This window comes from Octopus sinensis, linkage group LG26 (assembly GCF_006345805.1).
Source record: "Octopus sinensis linkage group LG26, ASM634580v1, whole genome shotgun sequence".
Lineage (NCBI taxonomy): Eukaryota > Metazoa > Mollusca > Cephalopoda > Octopoda > Octopodidae > Octopus > Octopus sinensis.
In genome coordinates, this window is record NC_043022.1 from 19,606,881 (window position 1) to 19,620,433 (window position 13,553).

General features: G+C 42.9%; 1 protein-coding gene across 1 annotated transcript in view; it reads left to right on the forward strand.

Moving 5' to 3' along the window:
* The first annotated feature begins 6,543 nt into the window (after positions 1-6,543).
* Positions 6,544-13,553, forward strand: part of LOC115224863 (cytochrome P450 3A8) — a 39,061-nt gene continuing 32,051 nt past the window's right edge. Inside the window, exon 1 of the mRNA XM_029795812.2 lies at positions 6,544-6,697. Within this exon, the coding sequence (XP_029651672.1) occupies positions 6,624-6,697 (74 nt within the window). The 5' untranslated portion in view covers positions 6,544-6,623. The remainder of the gene's footprint in view (positions 6,698-13,553) is intronic.

The following is a 13,553-nucleotide window of genomic DNA, read 5'->3' on the forward strand; positions in this document are numbered from 1 at the left end:
TTAAGGGTACACGTGTTTGTGGAGTACTCAGACTTTTGCGCCTTAATTTCACGAGCAGGTTGTTCCGTTGCTCGGATGAACTGGAACCCTCATCGTGCCAGTGTACGTGGGGTGGGAACTTCAATCTCATCTCGTAGAGATACCTTTGTTTGGGAATTTTCGACGTCGATGAAAATTCAAGCATCTGCAAGATATAGGCGCAGACGTAGCTGTGCGGTAAGAAGCATGCTTCTCAACTGCATGGTTCCGGGTTCAGTCCCACTGCGTGGTTCCTTGGGAAAGTTTCTTCTACTATAGCCTTGGGCCGACCAAAACCTTGTGAGTGGATTTTGATAGACGGAAACTGAAAGGAGCCCGTCATGCGTGTGTGTGTCTTTTTGTGTGTGTATCTTTGTGTGTGTGTGTGTCTTTGTGTATGCGTTTGTCCCCTACCATCGCTTGACAACCGGTACCGTAGCGGTTTGGCAAAAGAGACCGATAGAATAAGTACCAGGCTTAAAAATAATATGCACTGAAGTTCATAAGTTCGACTAAAATTCTTCAAGGCGGTGCCCCAGCATGGCCGCAATCTAATGACTGAAACAAATAAAAGATAAGATAAAGGAAAAGATCTACAGTGGATTTGGTGCATTCAAACTTGGTGGAATGTGTACCCTTAATGAAGGCCAACTAGAAATTTATAGATACGACAGAGTCTATTCTGGTGTAATGATAAGATAAGAATAATACCGTATGTATATAAAGCATGAATATAAACTAAAGTATATAAATATAAACAAACGAACAGTTATTTTTTTTTTTCTAATCATCGAAATGTGAATTGTATGAAAGAAGCCTGTCGTATATATGTATATAATATATATATATATATATATATATGTATGTGTGTGTGTTTGTGTTTGTGTGTTTGTGTTTGTCCCCCTAGCATTGTTTGACAACCGATGCTGGTGTGTTTACGTCCCCGTTACTTAGCGGTTCGGCAAAAGAGACCGATAGAATAAGTACTGGGCTTACAAAGAATAAGTCTCGGGGTCGATTTGCTCGACTAAAGGCGGTGCTCCAGCATGGCCGCAGTCAAATGACTGAAACAAGTAAAAGAGTAAAAGAGTATACATACATACATACATACATACATACATACATACCTACATACATACATACATACATGTACACACGCACATGTATGTCTTTGAACGTGTTATAAACAGATGTGTTTATATATACGACTGTAGATGATAATTATATTTCGAGGGCAGAAGCACAGAACAGCAGAAATATTGTGAAAAATTACCCTCACAGTTAAAGTATTGAGAAAAGCACCAACGAGGCCCGTTCGGCTGGATCTGAGAGCCAAAGTACAAACGATGGCTGCACTGCCCTGTACTGAAGAGAGGAAGTTGATCACAATGTGGCTAGCATTAGTATTTGTAAAAGATAAAAAGCAATAAATTGTTAGAATGTGAGCCAAACAACGATAGCAGCTACAAAGGAACCACACTTTGATATTAGCCAAAAGGCCGTGAATCTTACCATTCTTCAAAACTGAGCCAATCAGCGATCAGATAGGCAGAGCTTTTTTTTATTTTTATAAATCTTTATATATAAAAGAAAGGTTGTGTGTCTGTCTACTCCGATTTAGATTCCTAACTACTCCCACATTTTGCGGTGCAGTTTAACCAAAACCGGGTATCTTATAGTCGTGATTCATATCAAGCCCTTCTGGGTATTAGCGCGCGTCTACGATGAGTCTACGATTTTAAAAATAATTTACCATCATTTTTTTTTCCATTTTAATGCATATTTTTTTAATATAAGGGAAGTAACTCTCTAAAAATGTCTACGATGAGTCAACGATTTTTAAAAAAAATTACCATAATTTTTCCATTTTTAATGCATTTTTTGCTATTTTTTTGCTATAACTCTCTAAAAATGCTTTATAGTTATTTCCCTTACAAACCCGAGCAACGCCGGGTGATACTGCTAGTATAATATAATCTTACTGTCATTCATTTTTAGAATGTGAGCAAAACTCGCTATTTCTAAAGATATTGCAAGCTTATCAACTTTCGTTATTAGGACGTGAGCTAATCAGAAATTGAACGACTAGAGCCAGCTTTTTCTAATGTCTCTCATGGATGCACTGTGTTTAAAAGCACAGAACTATATCAGAAGCACGCAAAAAATTGTCCAGCAGCGACAGTGAGAATATCTGCAGTAGATTTCTGCTTCGTTGAGCTTTGTCACGTAGGCCGCATGCTAAGATAAAATCTGTCGCTACTGATGTAGCAAAACAGCCGCCTGGTTGAATAAAAATTCGTTACATGCAACAGAAGTAGTATTAGATTAAAATAGCTATTTTAATCAAATAAAATCGATGAAAAGAGTTTTGTGAATTTGCTGTAAAAAACGGAAAATCGAACGTTTCGAAGAAAGGTATAGGAGCACTCCGTCGGTTGCGACGATAAGGGTCCCAGCTGATACGATCAACGGAACAGCTTGCTCGTGATATTAACGTGCAAGTGGCTGAGCATTCCACAGACACGTGTACCCTTAACGTAGTTCTCGGGGAGATTCAGCGTGACACACAGGATGTGACAAGGCTGGCCCCTTAAAATACAGGTACAAGAGAAACAGGAAGAAAGAGTGAGAGAAAGTTGTGGTGAAAGAGTACAGCAGGGTTCACCACCACCCACTGCCGGAGCCTCGTGGAGCTTTAGGTGTTTTCGCTCAATAAACACTCACAATGACCGGTCTGGGAATCGAAATCGCGATCCTCCGACCGAAGAAAGACATTATTCAGGAAAAAGTTTAAAGGAGAGAAATCAATGAGAAACAACAGAGCTTTACATCCTTCAAGTTAAGAAAATACTAGATTTTCCACTGGCCACAATACACTTGCGTCAGAAATTAATTAGCACTTCTCAAATTTCTACATTAAATAGGTTAAATCAATTAACCTATGAGCTGTTCAAAACGTCTTACGCGATGAGAAAACTTAGTATGGTGTGATTTCGGTCCTTGCGAGGCGCTACCTATATCTATTAAACAAAGGAAGATTTGTCTGCATCCGCACTCCAAGTTGTTGCACTGCTATGTCCACATCATTAGGCTGTAGACTCTCAAACTGCTCTGCAAACAAAGTTACGTCATCGTTCTGCGCAACAGTGAACTCGCAACAAAGCAATAGTTCGAGATATGGCCACTAGGTGACAGCACATACCTTGAGTGAAGAGCAAATCAAGGGTGCTAATTAATTTCTGACGGTAGTGTAAGTTCACTGTAATCCCTTTTATCGAATCTACAACATGATGCAAATGTTACCGATACAGACCAACTCTAGCATCTTCGGGGTCTGTTTAATCTTTCCATTTGCAACGCCAGTTTACGCGAAAATTTTAAAAGAAAAATTACTTAATATATATGTAATGTTTTCAAGATAAAAGCTGGATTTAGTGACTTGATCACTGACTGGCGCACGTTCGAACACGTTATGATAGTAAGCTTGCAACCTTTTTAGAAAAGTCTGACACTAGCTCATGCCCTAATAATGTATTTCACTACTGCCCACAAGGGGCTAAACACAGAGGGGACAAACGGATTATGTCGATTACATCGACCCCAGGGCGTAACTGGTACTTAATTTATCGACCCCGAAAGGATGAAAGGCAAAGTCGACTTCAGCGGAATTTGAACTCAGAACGTAACAGCAGACGAAATACGGCTACGCATTTCGCCCGGCGTGCTAACGAGTCTGCCAGCTCGTCGCCTTATGCTCTAATAATGTGTTCTATTATAGGCACGGGGTAGGGTACTAGTCGATTTCTGGTACTTATATTATTAACCCTGAAAGGATGAAAGGCAAAGTCGACCTCGACGGAAATTTAAACACAGAAAGTGAAGACAGCCGAAATGCCGCTAAGCATTTTCCCCGTCGAGCTAACGAGTCTACCAGCTCACCGCCTTTAGCATACGTTCTAATAATGCTTTTCAGTATAGTCAAAAGGACTGAATTTTTTGGGGAGAGAACTAGTCGATTGTCTTCACTCAAATGCTTAACTGGTATTTATTTTATCGACCCTCAAATTCGATCACGGAGGAATTCCAACTCAGAACTTAAAGGCGGACGAAATGTCCGACGCTCTAACCAGTCTACCAGCTCGCTGCTTTCTCACATTCTAACAATGAAAGATGATAAGCTTGCAATGTATTTAGAAAAAGCCAGCTTTGCTCATTCGATCACTGATTGCCTCAGTTTCGAACATGGAATGATGGTAACATTCACTGCCTTTTGGCTAATATGAAAATGTAGTAAGCTTGCAAGTTTGACATTAGTAATTCTATCGTCGCTTGGCACACATTTTAACACTTTGTTTCTCGTTTCCTTTACAAATACTAATGCTACACCGAGTTGTGAGAAATTTCCTCTTTTCAGTAAAAGACCATGATTTGTAATTAAGCTCCTAGATCCAGCTCAACGGGCCGCACTAACACCAAGTATAAACATTTCTTTTCTATTATTGTTTATGCTTTATGTATATCTTTTTCTCTAGTTTTAGCAAAGAGATGTGGCCATGCTGATGCACCGCCGTTTTGCTACACTGTTATTATTAAGAGCCTTCTCGAATATGTGGCACTTGGTGAAACATGGAGTTTGATATAGCTACCCTGATTTGCACCTCTTGCCGTGAGGTAGGATCATCTGGAACTCTTGACAGGAAGAGGTCCAGCTTTGATTTAAAAACCCCTACATCTACTTTGTGCAAGCTCCTCAGTCTTTTTGGGGGAATATTAAAAAGCTGTGGGCCCTTGAAACCCAGGCTGTTGCAGTAACTTGCAATATATATATATATATTCTTGTTTCAATCATTTGACTGCAGCCATAGTGGAGCACCGCATTTAGTCGAACAAATCGACCCCAGGACTTTATAAGCCTAGTATAAGCCAAACCGCTAAGTTACGGGGACGTAAACACACCAACATCGGTTTTCAAGTGATGGTGGGGGTACAAACACACACACACACACACACACATATATATATATATATATACGATGGGCTTCTTTCAGTTTCCGTCAACCAAATCCACTCACAAGGCTTTGGTCGGCCCGAGGCCATAGTAGAAGACATTTGCCCAAGGTGCAGACTGAACCTGGAACCAAGTGGTTGGGAAGCAAGCTTCTTACCACAGAGCCACTCCTGATGGTATAATTCGTACTTTATCATTTCGCCCGAATAGACTCAGTCGTATTTATAACTTTCTCCTTGAGGCTTTCATTAGGGATACTCAATCAACCAAGTTGAATGCCCCCAAATTCACTGTAGATCCGGCAGATGTTTGAATTTTCGTCGTCGTCGTCGTCGTCGTCGTCGTCGTCGAAGATTCCCAAACAAAAATATTGCACCGGGATAAGATTGTTGTTCCCACCCTCAACGTCCAGACCTAACCTTGGAGAACAGGTTGTGCGTTAGTCTGGTCTCTTTTCATCTAACGTATATGTGTGGGTGTATACATACAAATACACACATACATACACACACACACACACACACACACACACACACACACACACACACACACACACACATATATATATATATATATATATATATATATATGTACATATAGGCGCAGGAGTGACTGTGTGGTAAGTAGCTTGCTAACAAACCACATGGTTCCGGGTTCAGTCCCACTGCGTGGCATCTTGGGCAAGTGTCTTCTGCTATAGCCCCGGGCCGACCAATGCCTTGTGAGTGGATTTGGTAGACGGAAACTGAAAGAAGCCTGTCGTATATGTGTATGTGTGTGTGTGTGTGTGTGTGTGTGTGTTTATCCCCCTAGCATTGCTTGACAACCGATGCTCGTGTGTTTACGTCCCCGTCACTTAGCGGTTCGGCAAAAGAGACCGATAGAATAAGTACTCGATTAAAGGCGGTTCTTCAGCATGGCCGCAATCAAATGACTGAAACAAGTAAAAGAGTAAAAGATGTGGATGTGTGGATGTGTGTGTGTGTGTGTGCGTATGTGAGCGTGCATGTATGTGTGTGTGTGTGTGTGTGTGCGAATTTACGCAGTTATGTATTCTCTGCTTTATCTTATAGGCTATATGTGAAGAACAATGGAGTATTTATATGTCATGGGTATGTCATGAAGCGTCAAGGTTGAGTTTACAGTATTGGGTTATCTAGTTTTGAGAGGGTTAAACAGCGTGCAGGGCAAGTTAACATTTCGTTGAATAAAATTAGGCTATGTAGATATAGGATATATTATACGAAGAAGAGCGATGGCGGTGATTTCGGGGGTAAATAGTATTGGCTGTAATTGCGGTCATTATAGTTGATTTCGTAACATGCAAAAAAAAAAAAAAAGGTGTCTGGGAAACTAGAATCAACGAATGACAAACCACAATATTTTTAAAAGAGGACTCTGAAGTGGAGAAAGGACGGTAAACAGATTGAGGTGGGTAGAGGTAAGCATAAAAGAAAAAGAGAGACAGTCAGAGATAGAGAAAAATAGTGTAAGAGATACGCGGAGATTTAGAGGGGGTTAGAGAGGTGTATATGAGTGTTTACATTTGGCATGCGATTACATAAACACGTAATTCACAGACGAGAGAGGAGCAACGATGGATGTACTCGGCTTGACAGATCATGCCACGACTTTGGCACTCGTAGCTGTGCTTATTTTTACTTTCTACCTGTGAGTATTGCATTTACTTTCAAATTTAAATTGTTGTTTTATATATATATTTCTTTATTGCCCACAAGGGGCTAAACATAGAGAGGGACAAACAAGGACAGACAAACGGATTAAGTCGATTATATCGACCCCAGTGCGTAACTGGTACTTAATTTATCGACCCCGAAAGGGATGAAAGGCAAAGTCGACCTCGGCGGAATTTGAACCCAGAACGTAACGGCAGACGAAATACGAATTTCTTTATTGCCCACCGGGGGCCAAACATAGATATGGACAGTACAACTGATGGGATCAGTGAATCGATATGATTTTACATAAATGTGACATCAAAAATAAAATACAATACATAAAAATCGAATGGAATACACAGTACAAAAACAATACAAATGAAGCGATGATCAAGTTACGCTCCGATCCCACAAGCCCCGATCTACCGCTGATACCTTTTTATTTTTCCTTTTTTTTTTTTTTCCTCGTCTATTCACACGGTTCCTTGCACGCACAACACTCGTGCAACATACTTCCATCTCTTTTGGAACGTACACTCTGACAGACACCTCTTCTCCAGCCACAGTTTCCTTTTCAAATGAAAAGAAATAAAGGATCGTAAATTGTCACCAGAGATAAAGTTGCCTGTCTTAATTCCTTTTATCCTAGTATTCCATACAACCTCTTTTGCTATTGCTACAACCGTGAGAAAACAATTCTTACCTTCGTTCGTTCGGTGGGTCAATTTTTATAATTGACTCAGTCGACAGCCGTACTCTTCCTTCGCCGGACAACAGATGTTCAGCATAAGCCCACATTTCAGTTATCTCCGGACACTGAACAATAGCGTGAGGGACGGTTTCCCTGTCCCCACCGCATCTTGGACAGGTCGGCGACTGACGTTTACCATGTCTTGCAAGCTTATCCCAAACGGGCAAGGCACCTCTGTAGCATTGCCAGGTTAAGGACTTTTGGAAGTTGTCCAACGTTCTCAACCCGAATGTACGATGAAACAAGCTGTCCAGTTGAATAAATCCGAGACCTAGAGTCGACCCCAGGCCATCGTCGCATTCAGACTCTACCAACCCACTATATAAAATCCGTGTGGAACCCCCACCGCTGGCGTTGCCCGAGCGCCGGAACAGCAAGAGGGCCTTACGGCACTCTTTATGCCACTCACTCGACCTCGGTCTACGAGAACACCAGGCTTCCTGTTCGCAAAAACTCTTGAACTCAGGGAACATTTGTTTGGCCAGCGGAGACCACACCCGTTCACTATCCAGGAGAATCCAGAGGTGCCTCAACCTCAACGCATGTCTGCGCATCATTAACCAAGGCATCCCTAAACCTCCATTTAAAGGCTTTTGACAGCAGACAGAGCGTTTCACAAGTGGCGACCTGCCCTTCCACAAAAAGCGAAAGAGCTGTCTCTCCAACCTGATCAACCACGAATCCGGACAGGGCACGACAGTCAGGCGGTAGGTAATGACCGATGCGATAAACACATTGGCCACTTCCGCCCTCCCTTTCAGGGATAGCCACCGCCAAGACCAAGTCTTGACTACTGCAGCCACCCTGCTCAATACCTCCGTCCAGTTCTTCTCTATCTGGAGGCCTGGTCCAAACCAGACTCCCAGCAACTTAACCGGTCCCTCCGTCCAGCGCCTAACAACACTGTCTGAAGGCATCGACTTGCCAACCCAGGTGCCGAGCTGCAAGCCGACCGACTTTTCCCGGTTAATCTTTGCTCCTGCTACCTCCTCGTAAGCCTCAATAGTCTTACCTACTTCACGTAGGCGTACCACTGTGGTTACACTGATAGTGATATCATCCGCGAAAGCCGTAACAAACTCCTCTAGTCCTGGTTCTCTCGGGATGCCACTCAACCTTTGCAGTAATGGCTCGAGAGCCATCACATACAAAAGTGGTGAAAGCGGACATCCTTGACGAACCGAGCGTCTGATGCAGAACGGCTTCGAAAGGAAACCGTTCACCCGAACTATCGAGTCAATGTTGTGGTACAAAGCGATAAACCACCCGAGGAAGCCAAGGCCCAGGCCAAACCGCGCAAGTACAGTCGCTAGGTATCGATGGTCAACCCTATCAAAAGCTTTAGACTGGTCCAAATGCACCAATGCCCCACCTTTGCCAGATTTATTACCAAACCTCTCTATGGTATAGCGAATAAGATGGAGGGTATCCTAAATGGTTCTGCCTGGGATGGCACATGTCTGTGCCTCCCCGACTATACCATTCGCGACACGCGCCAACTTTTTGCTAGAACCTTGGCCAAAATCTTCACTTCTGCGTTTAACAGAGTGATGGGCCTGAAATTCTCTAGAACGTCCCCCTTGTCCGGGTCCTTTCTGACCAACGTCACTACTCCCCGGCGCACAGATCTGGGGATAAACCCATTCTGTTTCCAGTTCGCGTACACGTCAGTCAGTAGTTGCCCGAACAAGTCTGGCATACATTTATATAGCTCGTACGGAAGACCATCAAGTCCCGGTGACTTACCCGCTTTACAATCGGCCAAAGCCTCCATCACCTCCTCAAGTGTGATTGGCCCTTCGCAAGACTCCGCATCCGACCCCGAGAGGCACGGCAGCCCGGTAAGAAAGTCCTCGAGGGCTCTCCCACCACCAGGACCGCCGTCACCCCCGAACAGCTGGGCGAAGTACTCCCGAAAGACCTCACACATTTTCTCGGGCTCGTTTATCAAGACACCATTTTGATTCGTCAAAGACCGAATAGAGGAACTATTTCCTTGCCGAGCTTCCACCACTCGGGCCCATCCAGCGGCTTTGATTCCTTCACTTCCCATTGCACGTAACTTAGCTCTGGTAATACTTCCCATGTGGTGGGCTTCAAGATGCTGGTTTAACTCCAGTCTTTTCACCCTCGCTTGGTCTGTATTACCAGTCCTCCAGGCTTCTTCTAGTTCCTTAACTAGACCATCTCCTATTTTACGTCCCTTCTTAGCTAAACTTATGCTAAACCTAATAGACTCATATTTGATGGCTCTTTTTAGGGCGTACCACCATTTGTTATTAATGATGGTACCTGTTAATGCCCTCTGTATTAACATCTTGATCCGCTTTCTGTACTCCTCAATCGCCAAAAGGGACGTATTGAGTTTCCAGTAGCCAGATCCCTGTCTATGCAACTTATCTACCGTCAGTTTACAGATAACCATCTTGTGGTCACTGTAGCTGACTAGAAAAAACTGTGGACACTCAACTATGGACTTATCTTTTTCTCTAATTAAAATCCTATCTAGATATGTTCTGGTAGACCCGTCACTATTTGACCACGTCCACTGTGGAGTGTTCGTGTGCTCCAACCTATATGGATCTGCTAGCTGAAATTGACTTAGCAGATCCCGAAAGCCTGTGTTACATTTTCTGTTCATGTTCGAGTTTGAGCCAACACAATCTGTGTGTGCTGCACATATTGTATTAGAGTCTCCTAACACTACTAGTGAATGCGACGTGGCTAGGAACTTTCCTAGGCCACGAAAATATTCAGTTTGCGGGCCAATAATGTTTGGTGCATAAATAGCGACCAGCCTGATTGTCTTGCCACAACTGAATGTCAAGTCGAGAACGACCAGCCTGCCTTCTGGGTCAGAAAAAACCAACTTTTTCTCGGCTACCCGGTTTCTTTTTAGTAGGACCAACACCCCACCCCCACCTCCCGCCCGACTCGGAGAAACGTATTTCTCGTAGCCGTTCAGGAGGGGGAGCAGATCTCTTGGCCCCTTCACCCGGGTTTCCGTTGCAACAATTACATCCAAATTTCTCGACCTGATGTCATTCAGAAAGCGTCCTTGCTTCCAGCTTGACAACAGGCCATGAACATTTAAACAACCAATGTGAATAGCCATCACTTACCTGTTTAAGTAGGATTGTCCGGTGGAGGGGGACCCTCCACCTTTTTTTTATCCAGGGTCGGAGGTGGACGGTCTTGGGAAATAGATTTATCAAAATCCCGTCTCACCACCGACACAGAATTATCAGGTGGAGGGGGAATCTCCACCTTTTCCTTTTCTCGCGGGATCGGAGCTGGTAATCCATGAAATATCGACTTGTTAAAATCTAATCTCAATGAAGATACAGTCTTTCTGTACTTATTTTGTAGAATTCTATAAGTCTTATTTGAGACTTCATATATGTCGTAATTGATAAATTCCTCTGAAAGGTTATCAATTTTTTTTACAGTCTTTATGAGTTGAATGTCTCTCATGAGCTCAGTATCTTTAGTGTATACGGCTATTATGCCTTTTTCTTCTTTTTCTCTTCTGGCAGTCTTTTTTGGTCGTTGTTCTGTAGTAGTCGCCGCTCTCGGCTGGGTTGCTGGTTGTATTTTTCTTTTGTTTGTTGTTTTTTTCTCATCTGTTTCTTCTTTATCTTCTTCCTCTTTGTCTTTTTCTCCTCTTCCTCCTCTTCTTCATTTTCCTTGCAGTTCCTTCGAATGTGGCCTAATTGACCACATAAAAAACATCGAGGTTTTCGGCCCTCAACAAACACCACGAGGTTCTCCTCCCCTACCTCAATTGTCTCAGGAATTGTTTGAATTATTTTAGGTCCGCTTGAATGAGAAGATTAATTGTTTTACCATCCCAGCGTGGGTTTTCCGTAGCGGTAGCCTGGAGGAGAGTAATTTTTTCTACCTCTTTGATTAGGACTGCCGCCAACAACCACATAGGTTCGACCTCTGGCGGGACCCTTGTAATTTTTATTCGCGACGTCCTCATCCCCATATAATAGGGTATTAACTCCACGTCGTTCGTTTTCAACGTTTCCACTGAGTTCTTGTGTGCTATTTCTTTATTGGTGAACCTTACTTCCACCGTTCCGAATTTTTTTCCTCTTCTCAGAAATACTACGTCGCCCAATATTGGCTTTAAGCACTTTTCTATTTTCTCTTCTGACATTCTTTCAATTTTTCTATTTTGTAGACAATATGTTTTGAAAATTATTGTTTTTTGCTTTTCTTCCTGTAATAACTTTTGCGGAGGTTCAATTTTCACACTGTTGTCATTTATTTCCATCATTTTGCTGTATTTCATAATTTCGCTTTTATTCGTCGACAGTATCTGGGTTCCACCCCCAGCAGCCAACGCAAAACTTTTTTTTCCATTTTTTGGTTCTATCTGGATGCTAGGCACATCAATTATTCTCTTCGACACAATGCCTTTGTTCTCTGGCAAAGTCGGAAACTCTTCTGGTGAAAGTTCTGACGAGCTCTCAGACACATCTCCAAAAATATCAAATATATTATCCTCTCTGCTATTCCTTCTTGTAGCGGAGGAAACCCCTATTTCCTTGTCTGTAGTTGGCTCCTCGCCGGACATGTATTTCCTCCTCTCAACAGGAGAAACAAGTATTTCTGCTCCAACGGTAGGCTCCATGCTAGACGACATTCTTCCCCCCAAAGGGGGAATGAACAACGCGTGCTACCACAAGCACTAAGTGTTTTCAATTGAAAACTCCAACAGTTAAGTTATTCAACAGTTTAACAAGAAACAACAGTTGTTAACAATATTAACACCACGAAACAGCAATTTTTACTTCACGAACACATGCGCGGCAGACGAAATACGGCTACGCATTTCACCCGGCGTGCTAGCGTTTCTTATTTCTTTACTGCCCACAAGGGGCTACACACAAAGGGGACAAACAAGGGCAGACAAAGGGATTAAGTCGATTACATCGACCCCAGTGCGTAACTGGTACTTAATTTATCGACCCCGAAAGGATGAAAGGCAAAGTCGACCTCGGCGGAATTTGAACCCAGAACGTAACGGCAGACGAAATACGGCTACGCATTTCGCCCGGCGTGCTAACGTTTCTGCCAGCTCGCCGCCTTTTGTTGTATTATATAATAACCGGGAAGGTGTCCCCGTTTCCGTTCTTGCTTCTCACTACGTTTCGGTTGCACACGCTCTACCCTTCTTCAGGTGTCTTAACGTTCACCTTAGTGTCTACACTGTGGAGGCGCAATGGCCCAGTGGTTAGAGCAGCGGACTCGCGGTCATAGGATCGCGGTTTCGATTCCCAGACCGGGCGTTGTGAGTGTTTATTGAGCGAAAACACCTAAAGCTCCACGAGACTCCGGCAGGGTATGGTGGTGATCCCTGCTGTACTCTTTCACCACAACTTTCTCTCACTCTTACTTCCTGTTTCTGTTGTACCTGTATTTCAAAGGGCCGGCCTTGTCACTCTCTGTGTCATGCTGAATATCCCCGAGAACTACGTTAAGGGTACACGTGTCTGTGGAGTGCTCAGCCACTTACACGTTAATTTCACGAGCAGGCTGTTCCGTTGATTCGGATCAACCGGAACCCTCATCGTCGTAACCGACGGAGTGCTTCCAGTCCAGTGTCTACACTGCATCAACAAGCGCCTTTATCCACTGCATTATACTCGTAGGCAGTGCCAGAATTAATCTGCATGGTTTATAAAGCTCCTGAAGGCTGGAGCGCACACCGGCCGAAACGTAGTGAAAAGCAATGTCCTTCTAATGCATAACATAAAAATGACTCACTGAGAAATGCACAAGTGTAAAGTTACCTTAGTTCACGGGTAGTGAACAACAGACACCGTAGTATATCTCCAGCGTTAAAAGCCGTGCAAAGGCAATAATAATAATAAGTACTAGGCTTACAAAGAATAAGTCCTGGGGTCGATTTGCTCGATTAAAGGCGGTGCTCCAGCATGACCAGAGTCAAATGAGTGAAACAAGTAAAAGAGTAAATAATAATAATAATAATAATAATAATAATAATAATAATAAAAATAATAATAATAATAATAATAATAATAATAATAATAATAATAATAATAATAATAATAATAGGCGTATG